The sequence below is a fragment of the Petromyzon marinus genome, chromosome 37, assembly GCF_048934315.1.
Source record: "Petromyzon marinus isolate PM22_M1 ecotype Great Lakes invasive population chromosome 37, UKy_Petmar_22M1.pri1.0, whole genome shotgun sequence".
NCBI lineage: Eukaryota > Metazoa > Chordata > Hyperoartia > Petromyzontiformes > Petromyzontidae > Petromyzon > Petromyzon marinus.
Window position 1 is genome coordinate 16,572,120 of NC_133703.1, and position 18,011 is coordinate 16,590,130.

At 41.0% G+C, this 18,011-nt stretch overlaps 1 protein-coding gene across 2 annotated transcripts in view; it reads right to left on the reverse strand.

Moving 5' to 3' along the window:
- Positions 1 to 18,011, reverse strand: part of LOC116949692 (centrosomal protein of 112 kDa) — a 128,063-nt gene that overhangs the window by 80,700 nt on the left and 29,352 nt on the right. For both annotated transcript variants that reach the window (XM_076072337.1, XM_076072338.1), the window contains exons 10-12: positions 7,686 to 7,785; positions 5,771 to 5,889; positions 3,004 to 3,147 (exon numbers count right to left, since the gene is read on the reverse strand). In XM_076072337.1, coding sequence (XP_075928452.1) covers positions 3,004 to 3,147; positions 5,771 to 5,889; positions 7,686 to 7,785 — 363 coding nt within the window. The remainder of the gene's footprint in view (positions 1 to 3,003; positions 3,148 to 5,770; positions 5,890 to 7,685; positions 7,786 to 18,011) is intronic.

The following is an 18,011-nucleotide window of genomic DNA, read 5'->3' on the forward strand; positions in this document are numbered from 1 at the left end:
CACTTTAAGATGTTTTCTTGTTCATGTTTTTGTTTTTTTGTTTGTTGCGGTTGCACCCGATTCAAGAGCCGAATGGCTCACAGGGCTATACCAAATAAATGAAAATGTTGAAATGTTGCAAAAATGTTTGCGTTGTCTGTAATTGTGTAAAATAAAAATCTGTATTGCAAAAAGCCACGATACAAATTATGATTTTAAAAGGCACGCGCATCAAGCCTTCAGACCATAAGCTGACTTAAACAACTGCTTTTGAAGAATTGTATCCAGATGTGAACAATGTCATGTTGTGTTGAGAGTAATCCAAATTATGATTTTAAAAGGCACGCGCATCAAGCCTTCAGACCATAAGCTGACTTAAACAACTGCTTTTGAAGAATTGTATCCAGATGTGAACAATGTCATGTTGTGTTGAGAGTAATCCATTACCTGTGCCTTTGAGCAGTAGTGGGGGGGGGCGGGAGGGTGGGCCCAGTAGTTGGTGGGCAAGTGAGAGTGCCTCGTTGTCCTATATTTGCCCCCCCCCCCCCAAACTAACCGCACCTCCTTCCCCCCCTGTTGCTGCCTGATTTATGCCTGACCTTATAAAATAATTAAAAATACGCACTGCAATGCAATTCCTTCTCGGGAACACAGCTGACTCTTGTGTTCCCTGCCGTGCCCGACGCATTTTTCAGAGCGCATGAGCGCAAGTCACTTTGAAGGCAGTGGGTTAGGATGAGCCAAAACGATCCCACCCTGCGCGAGCAAGCCAAGGCACGTTCGGAGGTCAGGATTTTTTTAATCTGTTCGGTAAGAGAGGCGGCTGACACGCCACAGATAATGCGAGGGCGTCTGGCAGAAGTTAAGCCGGGACGACAGCAAAAAAAAAATTGGAACTGTTCGGCATAAGCGCCGAGGCCGAGCGCTTCCAACAACTGCTGCTTGTACGAAGTTTTTGATAGAAGATTTACGAAAGCCGCGATACATAGGGCTTCCCAGAAAAATTACTCTCCGAGTGCCCATCAAAATTGAGAGCAAAATAAACAACCTAACGATATCTGAATATATGGCAGTAATACTCTTCATATGCATGGGCTATTTATTTTTATATTTATGAAAGCACACACAATATACACTTACATTTCGTATGGAACTCTTTCACATATATACACAAACACATGTAAATAAAACAAATTTAACTAAATTCTACAAGAATGAACTTATTTGGTAATGTTTCGTCATATTTTTGCAGTAAATTTAAAATATATATTATTGAGTGCCAGTCAGCACACTGAATAAGGAAACTACATCAAAACTGACAAGCAGGTCGTCTGGGGACAGGGAAATACCCGTGATTGTCGATACCAGGTGAGTAGAATTATGTACCGCAGAGGTGGTTTTTGCAGTGAAAGGCCGCAGGATTTCAGACAGAAAATGAGCCAGTTTGGAATGGAACTTTCTACAAACTGAGGGCACCCCAATTGGCTCCCCCCTATCTCCGGTTGTAGCCAACATTTTCATGTAGAAATTTGAAACTGACGCCATCCAGACTGCCACTCTGCGCCCAACCTTATGGAAGAGGTACGTGGATGACACTTTTGTCATCTGGCCACATGACCAGCCTGCTCTAGACCAATTCTTCGACCACATCAATTCCATACACCCAGCCATCAGATTTACCATGGAAGTCGAAAAAGATGGCAAGCTACCTTTTTGAATGTCCTAATAAAAAAAAGACCTGATGGTTCAATGAGCCACTCTGTCTACAGGAAAGCTACCCATACGGATGCTTACCTGAAACTGGATTCCCACCACCATCCATCCCAGAAGAATTCCCTCATCAAGACTCTGCACCATAGAGCCCAATGCATATCCGACCAGGAACACATAGCCAGTGAACTCAAGCACGTACACCAAGCTTTTAAGGCTAATGGTTACTCCGACTACACAATCCGCAAAGCTATCACTCCAACCATGAAGAAGGACCCTCTTGAGGAGCCTTTCAAAACCATCACTTTACCCTACATTGTGGGGATCACAAAAAAGATCTCCAAAATCTTGAACAAACACAAGATCCAGGTCCGATTCAACACATTACATAAAATCCGTGATCTGGTTCCGTCTGTAAAAGATGTGATTCCGGACATACAGTACCCTGGCGTCTACAAACTAAGTTGCCTCTGTGGTAGTAGTTACATTGGAGAAACCAAACGACATGTCCCGGACCGCATTCGTGAACACAAAGCAGACCTAAAACAGGTAGGGCCAACACCTCGGCCGTGGCAGATCACTGTTATAATTCAGTAGGCTCACATGACATTGACTTCTCCAAGACAGAGGTTCTTTGCAAGCCATCTGGCCATGAGAGATTTGTTCATGAGGCTATCCACATATACAAACACAGAGACAATTTCAACCGAGAAAATGGATTCTGGCTTAGCAATCATTGGCAGGATTTGATAAAACCATTTCGGGTCTTAATTGATTGTTCACGCTTACGGTGGCTTTCAGACCGCATCCATTATTTTCGTCTCCCCCCTCCTCTTTTCCGAACATAGATGGACTCGTTCATCTGAATAACTGCCAAATCGCTCTCCGTGGTGCTAACGTTAAAAAAAACGCCACTTTTTCAAATTTTCTTGCTGTGGTTTTCACACCTGATGATGATTGCTTGTGTTGCAGTCGAAACGTCGTGATAATTTTATTGTTTTATATTTTTATTATTTCATTATTTCCCTTCTACGTGACTTTACCGAAAGAACCAAGAATATGAATCCCTGCAGTCACAAAAGCTTTAAATCAAGACTATCATACAGGTAAGGGGTTTACGTAATGTTACGCTCAGACATATGGCCTTGGTTACCGATAGAGGTTAGGGTGCGCCGGGGTTGGGGTGGGAGGCCAGGGGAGGGAAGCCAGGCGGAAGGGTAGCGTTAGCAAGCGTGAGGGTCAGCAGTGAGGGTCAACGCATTGCCTCCCTTGGGGGAGGCCGAGCTGTGCGCTGGAGGGGCCGCATGTTCCCACCGTAGCGCGCGCCTGTGACGAATACTCGTCCTCCATGGCCGCGAGACGTGTGTTGGTGTCGTCCAACAGAGCCTGGATGTTATCCGTGTGGCGCTTCTGAAGCTGCAGCTTCTCCACTTCGAAATCCGACGTGGCCTCCGTAAGCTGTGGGTACATTGTTCATCGTCATCATCAATCGGCCGCGATCAATCCCATGTTGGATGAAGGCCGCCCCAAAGCCTCAGGGTACTGTGATGTAGCAATCCAATGAGTACCCATGCGCAAGTTGTTTCTTCGCTCCACTTCTCTTTGGAATGCTTTCCTTCTTTGAATGCCACTCTCTTGTTAGTCTTAACCACTGACCATCATCCCTTCTTGTGATATATCCTGCTTAAGCCAATGTGATGCCTCTAACTTGTGTTCTCTAATTCATGCTTTCCTCTTCCTGTCGATCAATGCAATTCTAAGCGTGCATTTTTTCTCATGTCTCTGTGCTAATTTTTTTATTTGTTTGCATTTCTTTTATCAATGAGCATAATTCTGATCGACAAAACCTTATTCTTTAGGGACATTGTTATGTTCCTTGGGTACATTGTCACTCAATTCCCAATGCAAGCAATGTTTACAGTGTTTACATTAAGAAGTAGGAAATAAATAATAAATTTATTAAAATCAAACTTTTCCTGCTTTCACTCAAATAAGATGAGTAATTTGTCTTTTTCCAAAATGAAATTGTTTCTCTTCATCCTATAGTGGCATCATGTACTCTTATTTTTGCATTGCTTTTACAACAGCATCCTAAATTATAAGTCTTTAATCAGATTAACATCGACAAATGCAGCTTATTTCATTAAAATGCATTCACTGTGTCCTGAATACATTGACATGCCACAATATAAAGCAGATCAAAATTTCCACGCCGTGTTGCAAGGACAGTTTTTGTTGGAAAATCATTTTCTACCTATCCTCTCGATTTTTCCGAAATAACTTTTTAAAAGAATAACAAAATATGATGTGAAAATCTGGTTTAAAAACGATGTCTCCCTGGTCAAGCGGGCATTGGCAGGAAAGCCATCGTCCTCTGTTGGTGGCCCTGAGCAAGCAACGTAAATTCCACAAACCCATGGCGGGGCCAAGTTTATCAACAGCAGGGACCACCAATGTGTGACTTCCCACAAAAACAGCACTGCTATATTTTACTGACCTGAGAAGACTGATGGCCTGAGCCAACCCCCCGACAGAGATGTGAACTAGTAACCTTCCGACTGCGAGCCGTGTGTTCCAACCAAAACACTGCTTGGACAGATTGGTAATGAACTAGAGTGGGGGTTTTTTTTTCCCAATGTCCTTAATAATGAATAGAGCCACAGAGGCGTTTACATCTTGTTAAGAGTGATAGCAAGTAGTCAAAGGCAAAGAGATTTTTTTCCAAATTAGTCGATGCGGGTAATTTGCAAATTTGGACTGTAATTGTAGCACAGCATGTGGCATACTCGTGAGAATGATGTCAACTTAATGCCCACTTTACATCAAATTCAGCGTTGATGTGATCTAGCACATCAAAGCACATGTCCATTATACAAGGCAGACAAACTGTTTTGAAACTTGGCTATTAATTTAAAATAACTACAGGCTTGAATGCATGACTATATTTTTATATACGTCCATTAGTAACTTCTAACGTCAAAGCACTCTTTATGTAGTTAAATAAATATGGACTTCAAAATTTTTTGTCAATAAAAGTCTATATTTTTACATGCAGGAAAAAAAATCCTAGAAATCACTTAGAAAGGACCACAGTAAAACTACGCTAATGTAGGCACGTTTTATTTTTTTTATACAACAAAAGCATGTAAAAAAAATGGGTGAAACATTAACACAAAAGGTAAAAGAGCAGCCCTGGAATTGCTTGCTCATGCTGGCTGGAGCGTCTCCAATAGAACAACTCTGGAAAGAATTTGGCCTCCTTGTCTACTCTGGCCAGATGTCTAGAAAGACGTGGGAGTATGCAAGTCACCTCACCACACGCGACCTACCGATTGAGTAACTGGGACGTGTCCATTTATACTCCTGCGTGGACGGAGGTGGTAAGATTTAAGAAACGTTCCTATTGTTTCAACTGCTGTGCAGTGGCGAGATGTTCAATACCTCGTCAAGTATGCAGGTCATAGGTTCGATCCCGACCGTGACACCTGTATATTTTGAGTTTGCACTTTCTCCCCTGGTGGCATGAAGTTTTCACCAGGTCCTCCGGTTTGTCCCTCTACATTTAGAAACATGCGTTTAGAGTATTTATTTGGCTGCAATAATTTTCCACATAAGCCACTTCGTTGAGCTATCATTTGTGGGCAGGTTGCTTCTGAAAATAGAATCCAGTGGGCCTTATCTGGTAAAATAAATATAAAAACTTTAGTTTTTTTTTATCTTAACAAACAGGTGACCTCTGGTTTGGAAGTCCAATGTGTGCTGACCAATTTACCCAGGCAGCTGTGGTTTTCACACCTGATGATGATTGCTTGTGTTGCAGTCGAAACGTCGTGATAATTTTATTGTTTTATATTTTTATTATTTCATTGTTTCCCTTCTACGTGACTTTACCGAAAGAACCAAGAATATGAATCCCTGCAGTCACGAAAGCTTTAAATCATATTAACGCAGTTCTATAAATGTCTATCCGATAAAAAAAAAATTTAAGCAGAATTCTCTAAGTGTGGGTGAAGATGTTAAAAATATTCATCTTTTCCCACGTAACGTAATAATGTGCATGCCCTGTTCATTGTAAACAAACCTTGCTCTCATACTGGGACCTGAGGTCTTCAATGTTGTGCTCAGAAGTTCTCGCCAGGTCAACCATCTCCCTGTCTTTGCTCTCCTGTAGAACCTGGGCCTCCCACATGAGGGCCTGCACTGGAGGGAGCAAAGGCAAAGATGCCCTGAATAGCCTTCAACATACTGTTGGGGGAAGTGCTGTTTGAAAACACCAATGAAGGCCGACACAGTAGATGAAGAGGTGGTGTGACCAGCACCATGCCCGGCTGCCTTTGTCTCTGCAATGCTGATGTTCCGAGTACTCAGTTAAGGGGATGCCCAGGATAGACTCAGATACCATTCTCCATGGATGTTAGCAACGGCCAAGAATCAAACTCAAGTCATAGAGTTAGTATCGCAGTGTGTTAACCACTGCGCCACAGCTCCCCATTAACACACACACGGACACATTTACAGAAAAATGCGACGGTCTGGCCATCCCACCAGTGGTAATCCCTCAATGATAGCGAGGAATCAAACACAAGAAAGTTATCCCCCTCATGTAGCTTTTTAAGGCCGACATGGCACACGAGGGAGTGGGCGACCACCACCACAACCAAGTCATCTTTGCCTCTCCAGCGGCGATGTTTATACACCACATCGGGCACTCATTTCAAGCTGAGTCGAGCGAAGGGAGGCCCGGAACCGGTTCAGATATTTGTCACCGATGTCGGTGGCCGTGAGCGGCAATCGAACTCAGGTCGCCGGGTTCGCAGCATGCTAACCACTGTGCAACCATTTCCCACTGGAGGAAATATGCACACATGCACGTGCTCACACAACAAACAACATTAATAAATACATTCATGTGTTTAGGGAGAGAAAAAGTGCAGGTCTTTGGTCCCGCAAGGATTTAAATGAATGCATATTCAACGCAGTACATTCATTTAAAAACCAATAGCGTGTGTAACATCTTCTTTGGTTCTTTCGGTAAAGTCACGTAGAATGAGAATAAAATAATAAATTGATAAAATAAAATAACACAATAATATTCTCACGACGTTTCGGCCACAACACAAGCGGCCTTCATCAGGTGAAGGGGACGAGACTGTCTGGAGGACAGGACCAGCATCTGTCCTGTCTGGAGGACAGGATGATGAAGGCCGCTTGTGTTGTGGCCGAAACGTCGTGAGAATATTGTGTTATTTTATTTTATCAATTTATTATTTTATTCTCATTCTACGTGACTTTACCGAAAGAACCAAAGAAGATGAATCCTTGCAGTCACGAAAGCTTTAATACGTGTGTAACATGTTGCAAGTTAAAAAAATTATTTTATAATTAAATTGCAACTCTTTATGGCCTCTTCATGAGGACCAAATGAAGACTATTTTAACCTGCATCTTACACGCGAAAAAAAACCTGTTGTTTTCTGCAGTCTCTGAGACAGTACCATTGACGCTTCGGCTCTTTCATCGAAAAGACAGCGCTTACTCCTACTGGCTCTTGTAAATATACCACGAGGGGTGATGCAATTATGACAACATCCTGATGTGTTCTTACTGCAAACTTTCTAACACATCAATGATAAGTTTAACTGCAATGGAGTAAGCATTCATAGATGTGCATTATGCCTTGCGTGTTTGGTAATCATCCCACAAGATCTCTAACCATTGTTACCCACTGAACTCGTATCGGCTAGGCCAGGGGTCGGCAACCTGTATCTCCAGAGCCGTAAGCGGCTCTTTAAGGACTGTTCGATGACGTAATTTATTACGGACCACGATCTCATATTCACATGCATTGTGGTTCTTGAAATATTGTTTTTTTTTTTACGAAATTTGAAAAAAATGCCTCTTCTTGTTATTTTGGTTGCCGACCCCTGGTCTAGGCTAATCACGAGGCTATTTGAAGAGAATGGTACTGCATGTATATTATAAGTGTAACTCAAATACCTTTCTTTTCCAGCTTCTTGATGGTATCGTCTGCCTCCTTCTGCTTCCTCCGGTTGAGGGACTTGACCTCCTCAATCTCGCCATTCTTACGGTCTAGAATCTGTTTCAACGAATAAAATGTAAACAAAACAAATATTGCAATGAGCAAAGGGACGTAAGTTAACAACGATGGACATTTATAATACGCCCATGATGCAACTAACTTCTCAGAGTTCAGAACGACACAGGAGGGAACGGAAATGATTGGGACAGACGGAGCAAGCAAAGGAGGGAAAAAAAAAACAATTAAGGGTGGAACATTCATCGTCTTTCTTAGTGGGCCTGAAATAGAGCAACAATTAGATGTTCAACTTGAGGTTGGTATACCACTGAACTGCATCATCCTGAGCCTTACTCAGTACTGGCATGCCTGCTTCGAACTTGACTACGAGTTACGACTAAAAGCCAATATCTTCCCATGCTCAAAATATAATTCGGCAGCAATCACCTTCGTTGGGGGTCCAGAGTCGGTTTAGAAAATTCTGTATTCTTGTGGCGGGGAAATGGTACTCATTTTATTGATCGCAAGAAGGAAGATAGGTAGAATGGATCCTCAATCAGGACATGAATTCTAAAAGGCCACCACACATCATTGCCATCCCTCACGGATCCGCTGTCATCCTCTTGACATGTTCACTCCTTTGGTTGCCATTCAATCTCTAGTCTCATCCAACAGTGATCATCTCTTCTAATGATGTGTCCTACCCAAGGCCACATACTTTTATAAGTCAACCAGATGTCTATAATTTGTACTTGTTCTCTGGTTCATATGATCTTCTGTCTCTCGTTGTAATTCCCAATTAGCTTCTTGATGTACGAACATTTCAATTCACTTTTGCCTCCCTCTTTGATGGAAGCGATTGAAGTATTACTCCAAGATTGAAGTATTTCATTCTCTATGTAAAGGACAAAATGCAGTTGTATAAGCAAACCTCATGAGCTTTCATTACAGCGGGCTCTTGCCAAATGTACTATGACACTCCAGTGTATTGAGATTGCTTGAAAATGTAATCATGTTTGGATATTTTATTAACCATTAATATAAGCCGACTCGTGAATTACATTAATAGGTACTTTCCAAGAATTTCTATGGTTAGAGGGTGAGAACGAGTTTACTGGCTACAGATTTCAGTGCTAAAATGATATTTAAAGTCAAAATGCACTCAGGTATGATCCTTGATAATTATATGCATACAGTACAGGCAAAACTCTCCTCCCGACAAAACAGCTGAAATACATCACCTTGGCAATTTGCCCTGTTGTTGGTAATAAAGACATCACTCTTTTTTTTATCTGACAAGACAGGGACATTCTATGATCATGTTTATATGACAGGATGTATATTTAACCAATGATGTGATTAGATCAAGAACATTTACATATTTATCAAATCAAACATATCAACATAACACAGCAAAAAATAATTAATGTCTCACATTTATCTTGATTCTAGCCAGATATTCTACTTGTTTCCTACCCGTGCTGCAGACATAAACATGCCTTTTTATGTATTCACAGCTCAATAAAAAATAATGTGCCAATACCATCTTCTATACAAAATTTGTCTGTGGGTTTGTGTGTTCGCGCGCTTGCGAAGAATTTGGCTCTCCAACGGTGGGGTTAACGTACAATAAAAATAGCCAGGTACCACGCCGTAAGCCGCGCCGTGAGCACGCGCTATTACTTTTTCACATCCGTCAAGTTTAAATTAGTTTAATTAGCGATTTCGTGCGCTATCTCTTTATTTATGACGCGTGCACGACCATACCAACTCACGCGCCTTTGGTGGGGGGGACGGCCCATGCCAAGTAGCACGTTGGGAGTGAGGGGGGCTTTTTCTTTCGTGTTAAAAATGCTATAAAAATACACTAAACACTGAGCTGAAATCTTCACTGTGTGATGTCCCCCCCACCCCGATGCGTGCAGTTATTACTACTATAGTCGGTAGATGCTACCACTATAGGCCGTAAATATTGCTGCAGAGCAGCCGGGAGATCGTGGCTGGGGGGTGGTCATGGGTAGCAGTCCAGCCCCAGCCTGCCAAGGTGCCACCCCGGCCAGCTGGACAATCTAGATGAGGCCTGAGGCTCTGTACGGGACTAGGCCTCACCACGCCACTCTGTCAGGTGAGCACTTTGTGCTATAGAGTCGATAAATACTGCTATAGAGTCAGCATGTACCACTGTAGTGATAGCAGGTACCACCACAGTCGGTATGCACTGCTGTAATCATAGCAGGTACTACCATAGTCAGTATGTACTGCTGTTAGATTTTTAAGAGTAGGTTTGAAATATTTTTTTGACCCGGGCAACACCGGGTACTTCCCGAAGGTATTAGCTCACATTAATTCGACATGATACAGAGTTTAAGAATAAAATAATACGGAGTTAATAGTCAATTGGAGTGTGCCAATTTGACTTTAAATATATTACTTTCTATCACACATTGTAAATTCCTCCAAAGATGCAAAGGGTGGTTTTGTTTATATCTGCTGCCGTTCAGATGTTTCAAACCGCAAACGAAGGCTGGTGTAATCCATTTGTCTTCATAACCAAAAAAAATGTAACGTTAAAAAGGCTATTTTGGACAAGGCATCTGAAATGTGGGACCCATATGAGAGCTGCTGATGCTACCATGCCTTTCATTTAACGTTATACCCTGTTTATATATTATAACTTTACAGTGCACACCAGTTTGTTTTCAGTTCACCGAATTTAGAGTTAAAGATGGAAACGTCCCCACACCACTCAGTTATAAGCGTAGAGAAATAAATAAAAATCTGCATGCAGTGTTGCAAAGGATGGTCTTATTTATCTCAGCAAGTCTCTGCCAGCTTGAAATCCACACTGCTTTCTCTATTGCCCTCCACAAAATAAACACACCTAGCTTCTGAGGAAGCTCACAAGGCAAGACGCCAGCGGTATATTATGCAAATCCCAGCTTTGTGCAGGCAGAGGAATGGCAAAAGCTTGCTCATGAACTTGAGCTGCTCTTGTGCAAACCGCACTCAATATGTTGGAAACGATTTTATTTATACTAAACAAGTCCGTTTTCGTTGTCTTTTCAAACACGTCTACCAATGAAAGTTAATGTAACTGTCAGGCACAATTTTTTTTTTATGTTGTGTTATTATATTATTACCTCAACAATGTATTTCCCCTTTTGTATTTACAATACGATTATGATATTTTAAATGTAATAATTTTATTGGCTGGCCAGGCAGCACTGTGGTGAGAGCAAATAACTCACCAAAAATGTAACAGTTCAAGTGCCTGTTGGCGGTTATTTAAAATAAGTACCACTTGATGGGAAGTCAAGTGGTCATGCTATGGAAATAATGGTCCCTGCCATGGGAATATGGAATTTACATGGCTGACTCCGGGCCATCAAAGGCCATGAGTGCTGCTCCATTGCTCATTTGAGCTGGGGAACACCAACTTGAATTATCTTACAAAACATGTCAAACGTAAAAATACATTATTATTGTCTTTAACACCATTTTTTCAAGAATAATTGTCCTTTTGATACTGTAATAGAGGGCAGTGACATTACATCATCATCTGTCCCTTCTCCTACATGATTTGCGATAATGGTGCAAACAAACTTCCACGATTAACTTTCTTTATCCAGTATCACTGCTTCATTCAACTCAACGTGTATTGTTCCAGACCTTTTACCACTGTCTGACATCATGCAAGAATGACTTATGAATTAATTCAAAAAGGTATATTATTTAACACGAGATGAAATATTTGTATGCCTTACAAGCAACGTTCATTACTTGGTAATCAAACAAAATATTTTGAACTTGCCGAATTATGTGAAAACCCAAAAATCTAACTTTGGAAAGTTTTGTTTTTGTGCACTCAGTGGCGACTGGGCTGAGGCCATCGTCTCACTGCACTTGTGAACGTGATTTAATCATGGGGAGCTGAAACTCAGGACGTCATGCCGTGTTTCCACAACCAGAGGGAAGTGTGCTGTCTTGGTGTATGACCCGGGCTGGTCGTGCAACAACAAGCCGGCATTTCCCCACGGCAGCCCTACTGGGTCTACCTGACAGACAGCAAGCAAGCTCATCCTGTGCCGTATGCCTTCATCCGGGCCAACTGCACAACAAGTTGTGACACCAGGATGTGCTCAACACAAATATGGGAAGCATGCCCCACGACAGCACTCGCTTTGCATCAACTTAAAGAGCTGCAAAAAATTATACTTTTTTATTACAAAAGGTAAACTTAATCCAAGCCTCCATTAAACTTTGTTTAAACAAGTTTTTTTTTCAAGATTGCTTCCCGATATCTACCAGAGGATATGGAGGGGGGGGGGGGACAAGGTAGGGGTGGGGGGGGGACTTTGGAGAGTGGCCGAGCCCACAGAGGCATGAGTTGCATGGAGAGTGGAAATGTGGACTCTAGTGCCTTTAAGATTGCTACAAGGCCAGAAATGGAGAAGAGCAGGGCTGGCTGAAGCTGGTTCCCAGTGGTTGTGAAAACATAGCAAACGTAGCATGTGGTGTCGGCTCAGTGCTCTGATGTGGCCATTAGACCCGGAGTCAGCCAGACACTTCCAGAATTATTCACGAACAGTGAACATTTAGAATACAATTCTCAGAATAGTACTTACGCAATCATTCTGAGGCACCCGAGTGGTTACATTTTAATTTGTAAAATAATCCCAACGTGACCGTGTTGGCAAAGTTAAAAAAGCAATGTGAAACTCCTGTAAATATCAATCGAAATTATATCCAATAGGAAAGCAAATGTTTGTGCTTAATGTGACAAGACCACACAGTGACATGGACTTATGAAAGAACTCCACGGGCATCCAATAAAGGCTTACGTTAGAACTAAAATATTGACCTTTACCTTTTAAAATCTGGTATATATTGCCTCCAAATTGTTCGTGTGACTTTTTGAAATGTCATGTCCCATCGAGACCTGTGTTCTGTAAATCAAAGGCAGTTTTTCATCCCAAACATTAGAAGCCAAACACTTTTGCCATCGTGGCACAAAAAATGAGGAAGGGGTTTCTACCCTACATTTAAGTGCGTTTGTTGGTATTAAAGTGCAAATTGCTTCATGGGAAAGAATTTAAAAACAAATATTCACTTTTATGTTGTGATAGAACAATTTGATTAAGGTAGTTAACATCTCGCAACGGTGGTGAGATGTTAACGACCTTGCCTGGTATACTGAAGGTCGTGGGTTTGATCCCAACGATGACACCTGGATATTTGGGGTTTGCATGTTCTCCCGATAGATTTTTCTCCGGGTCCTCCGGTTTTTCCCTCCACATGTAGAAACACGTATTTAGAGTATTTGGCAGCTCTCAATTTCCCAAAAGCCACTTCGTTGAGCTATAATATAGCTCAGTGGGCCTTACCTGGTAAAATACAAATAATTTATAGTTTAGTTTAAATCTCTACATTGATAAGAATTCCAAATTTAGTTTCGATAGCCATACATTTACAACATTTTCTGGTGAGTAATATTGTTTTCAAATATAGATTTTAAGATATATTTGATAAATTCCACCATGGTAATTAACAGTTTCTGTTTCATTTATTCGGTATAGCCCTGTGAGCCATTCGGCTCTTGAATCGGGTGCAACCGCAACAAACAAAAAAAAACACGAACAAGAAAACATCTTAAAGTGATATTCTTAGTTTTTTCGGTAAAGTCACGTTGAAGAGAAACAACAAAATAACAAAATATATATAAAACAATATACAAAATATATATAAAACAATATATTTTTGTTATTTTGTTGTTTCTCTTCAACGTGACTTTACCGAAAAAACTAAGAATATGAATTACTGCAGTCACGAAAGCTTTAAATCAAAAAATCTTAAAGTGACTATGCGCAAACAGAAAAATCCAGGAAAAAACAGCAAAAATCTTCCAGGAAAAGCACCGTACACCAACGCTGTGTGCAAAAATCCCAGTGGGATGCAAGTCAAACAACAACAACCACAAGACAACTTAGATTAAAGCCATCAGTCTAACTCCATACTACAACAAACAAACATGGCCAAACCAAAAAACGTTTTCGAAATCACCAAAATAAATCCATACAAGCAATGTAACAGTGATCATAGGAACTGTGACCGAAATTTCACAATAAACGACATAAACAACATGTACCACCAAACCCTGTAGCCATAGCTGGCTGCATGAGTCACTCCACAACAGCAGGAGCATCAGTAGACATATAAAAAAATTTCAATGCACCTTTAAAGATCAGCACACAAAATCAAAACACAAGATCATACTTTGCAGCGGTCATCCGGAGCAAAACATTTTATTTTAGGCCACTGAATAGCAGTGGTAGCTAGGGGCGTACAACTCCTCTAGAGCAGTTTTGAGTGAAGATCTCATCGGTAGTGATTCATCATAGGTAGTAAATCAACAGAGTTGCCCATAGATTGTACCCAATTATTGTAAACAGTACAACTGAGTTGTAGGTGAATACAAAACACGAACGTACAAAGACATACAATATATTGCATTTAACAATGGCATTTATTTCTGGAGGAAAATCTCATTGAGTCTGAAGATTATTTTTTCACGAATGTTTTGCATTGGGATATTTAGTTAATACCATTAATTGGTGTTTAGCATATCGGAAGAAACTGGAGTACTTGAGGGAGTGTTACTTAACACTGTAAATGCCTGGTAACCACACAGCGCCATGCCTACAACACCTGGAAAAAATAAATGATGTTTTTGCATTCAAATCTTAAAATATTTCTAACTCTTGAGTAATCTTTTAGGGACAGCTTAAACATTTAGTAGTTCAACTTGGGGTATTAATTAGCCATCACAGTCCATATTTTTTCTTATAAGCCACTTTCAGTGAGTTTATAACGCTCCTGGGTATACCACACAGAATGAATAGCTACCCTTTTGCATTGGCCAACCTAAAAGATGACTCATGAAGTGACTAATACTGTTATGGACATGAATGATCGTAAGCATAAGTAAATGTACTTCTCAGAAGTGCACTTAGTTTTTCATTCTTGGTAAACTAATGCCAGTTTAACTGAAATCCTTCATCAGTAATTTCAAGAATACACTAATTTCAGGCTGAAATTACCTAAAGGAGGTCACAGTCAAGGTGTCTCCTTGCTGAATTTAGTGTGTGGGGGGATGGTATTCATGTCCATAGGCTCCCCTGAGCCAGTGGCTTGCAAGGTCTATTTCCACAGGACAACCACTCTTCACTTTCCACAATTTACTTATTTTATTAACCCCAGCGGAATGATAGGCCAAGTTAATCCACGACCGGGATTTGAACTCGCAACATTCCAACTGTGAATATAGTGCTCTAACCATAGTAATTGGATATTGTATAAAATCGAGTATATTTAATACAATTACAACAACAACAACAAAAAACCTTTTGCTGTATGGCTCCCAAATACAATTTTTTTCATCTTGCAATAATGTCTCGTCAGCTTGCATCATGCATAATAAAGATTGTTCGCATACGAGACGGCGTGTTCTTGGTGTTCTTGGTGCCACTGTCAGTAGGGCTACCAAGCTAATTGACCAGAGTACTGTCAAACCAGTATCGCCACGCGTCTCCACGCTCGAAATTTCTAAGATTCTTCTCTGCTTCTGCTGCGCTTTCAAAACAAACTTTCCGCTTATGAATAATTAATGACGGTTCTGATGATGTACAGGGTAACTTGGAGAGTTGCAGTGTCAGCAGCTTTTGTATGGATTCACACCCTACCATGCAAATTGAGGCAACACCATTCATCATTGCCTGTTGTTTTGATATTTGTAGGTTTTTTTTAAAGGAAAATAAACACTTCGGTCAATGTGCCACCAAATCCGAACGCAGAGGTGCATGACATAAGCGAGAGACTGCATTATATTTGGAACTTCAATCTAACGTGGTACTTTCAAACAAATGTACTGCCCTGCATTATATTGAAATGTTAATGGTAAAAGGCAATTACATGCATACACATTATTAGCCGTCAATTCTACGAAAATGTACTTATTGGCACAATAACTTGAATAAATTAGCATATCCTTTATAACGCATATTTAAAATTCCATAATTCATCATCAGTCAATACTCTCCAAGAGAAGAGCCCACGATTAATTAAGCACATTTCAGCGTGGCTTCCAAATATATACCAAATGTTGGTTGTTGATTAACGCATTGCACGTTCTTCGTAATTCGATTCCACGTTCTAATGCCGAGCAATGCAACACTGCACTAATAAAATGAAATGCGGTAATGCATGCTGCTTCATTTCTGTGAATCCGATTAGAGGTGCAGAAAAGCAGGACGTTCACTTTGAAATGCTGCTAAATTAAAACCTGTGTGAGCCATAATTATTATAATCATACCTTAGGCTTGTTTGATCTCTGTTAACTTTAAAGGACTCACTGTTGTCCAAACATAATTAGTTGCTGGGTGGTTTCAAGCAGTGCTGAGCCTGGCTTCCAATAATAAACGGGTAATGGAAACCTCTGAAAAGCAAAACAACAGCTGACAGGGAGCTCTCTCTGATCTCCTGTCCTGAGGCCACGGACACGCATCCTTCAACCCCACAATTCTTCTGTGGCAGAAGCTGGGCAGATAGAAACTATAGTAAGTACCGAATACCTTCCAACTAAAAGTGAGTTATTTGATGAAGTAGGAAGCAATGCCCATGAAGATGTAGATAATGGGATGGGCATGAAGTTCTTTAGATTCATGCTACTGCAGGTGAAATTTTCTTAAACTAGCATTCATAAAAAAATAAATTACAATCTTTAAGGCTTTGCGGCTGCCTGGAATTTCTAATGGCCCCGGGCATAAGCAAGTTAGGGTAATGAAAAGCTTCCCTTTTCATTTAGACTCAGCTCTTCCCTGTTATTTTGGAAGACAAGCGGATTATGGGTTTTATGTTCACTTGATAAATTTACAACACGAACAGCCATCCAATTGATTTATGATGTGCCATTGGTTTATATTTCGAGCCATTGTAGTCACAAGTAAAGTACTGCAATGCCTTTGATACTATTACACAGGTTTACATTGAACACGTAGCCCCCCACGTCAAGTGCAGGGCACTATAAAAGCTAATCCCAACACTTGCTGCATGCCATCAAACATGAGCTCTTTAACACTCAAGGAGCATAAGCCAACTCCGGCCATCCTCACAGCGGCATTTGGCTGGCCATCGAACAAAGACGGTCGCTGCATCGTGCGCTTTCAGATTCGCTTCTGTGGCCGTCTGGAACGTTCTTCCTTCCGTTGTGTTAGGAAGCCACATGAGCTACGCACTTTTAAATCTAGATTGAAAACTAATTTCTTGAGAACTGCTTTTTGTGTTTAGTTTATCCTTCCCCTGCACCTTCGATGAGCACAGTTGGCTATGTACAGTACGAAAGAAGTTCAACAGACATACATATTGAACAGATTTCGATTTAAAGCTTTCGTGACTGCAAGGATTCATCTTCTTTAGTTCTTTCGGTAAAGTCACGTAGAATGAGAATAAAATAATAAAATAACACAATAAAATTCTCACGGCGTTTCGGCCACAATGGAAACGGCCGCTTGCGCTGTGGCCCAAACGTCGTGAGAATTTTATTGTGTTATTTTATTATTTTATTCTCATTCTATGTGACTTTACCGAAAGAACCAAAGAAGATATTGAACAGATGTTTACACGTATTTTTCATGTTTTTATTTTTCAGCCAAATAGGAAAAGAATAAGAGTGTACTTGCACAGCCCTTTGCCAATCTGATGTTGGATGAGTGTCTCCCCCACGATGTGTGTGGGTTGTGGGGGTTATTTGCCCATACTTCACCACACTGGTTAGCGCATGTTGGGGGAAGGTGGGAAAGATGTACATGTAAGCATGGAAGTATAACAATGCATTTTGCTCCATTGCCCTCTGCTGCCCCCACAACGTAGTCCTTGTAGCCTGTAACACCTATTATGCATCGCAATTGCCTATACAGGCACTGTCCAGCCTCAATCCTGTTTAGCTTACAAAATCTGACGTGATTGACCACGGGGCAAGTGATTTAGTCATGAGAAGGATTGCAGTGTTATATAATCTCGCATCGTCTGTCTGCTATGGTTTCATGTTCAGGAAGTGCAGAGTTCTCAAAAGGGTTGTCTAAGTCTGCAGTCCTGTCTGATTTTGCTGTAGCAGTGATTGATCTTGATTCACAGAAGCCACTATGAGTCAATAACATTGTGAATTAATAAAAAAAACTGTTTTCCTGCAAGCCTCACAATCTCCACTAGAGGGTAGAATGCATCTTGCTCAT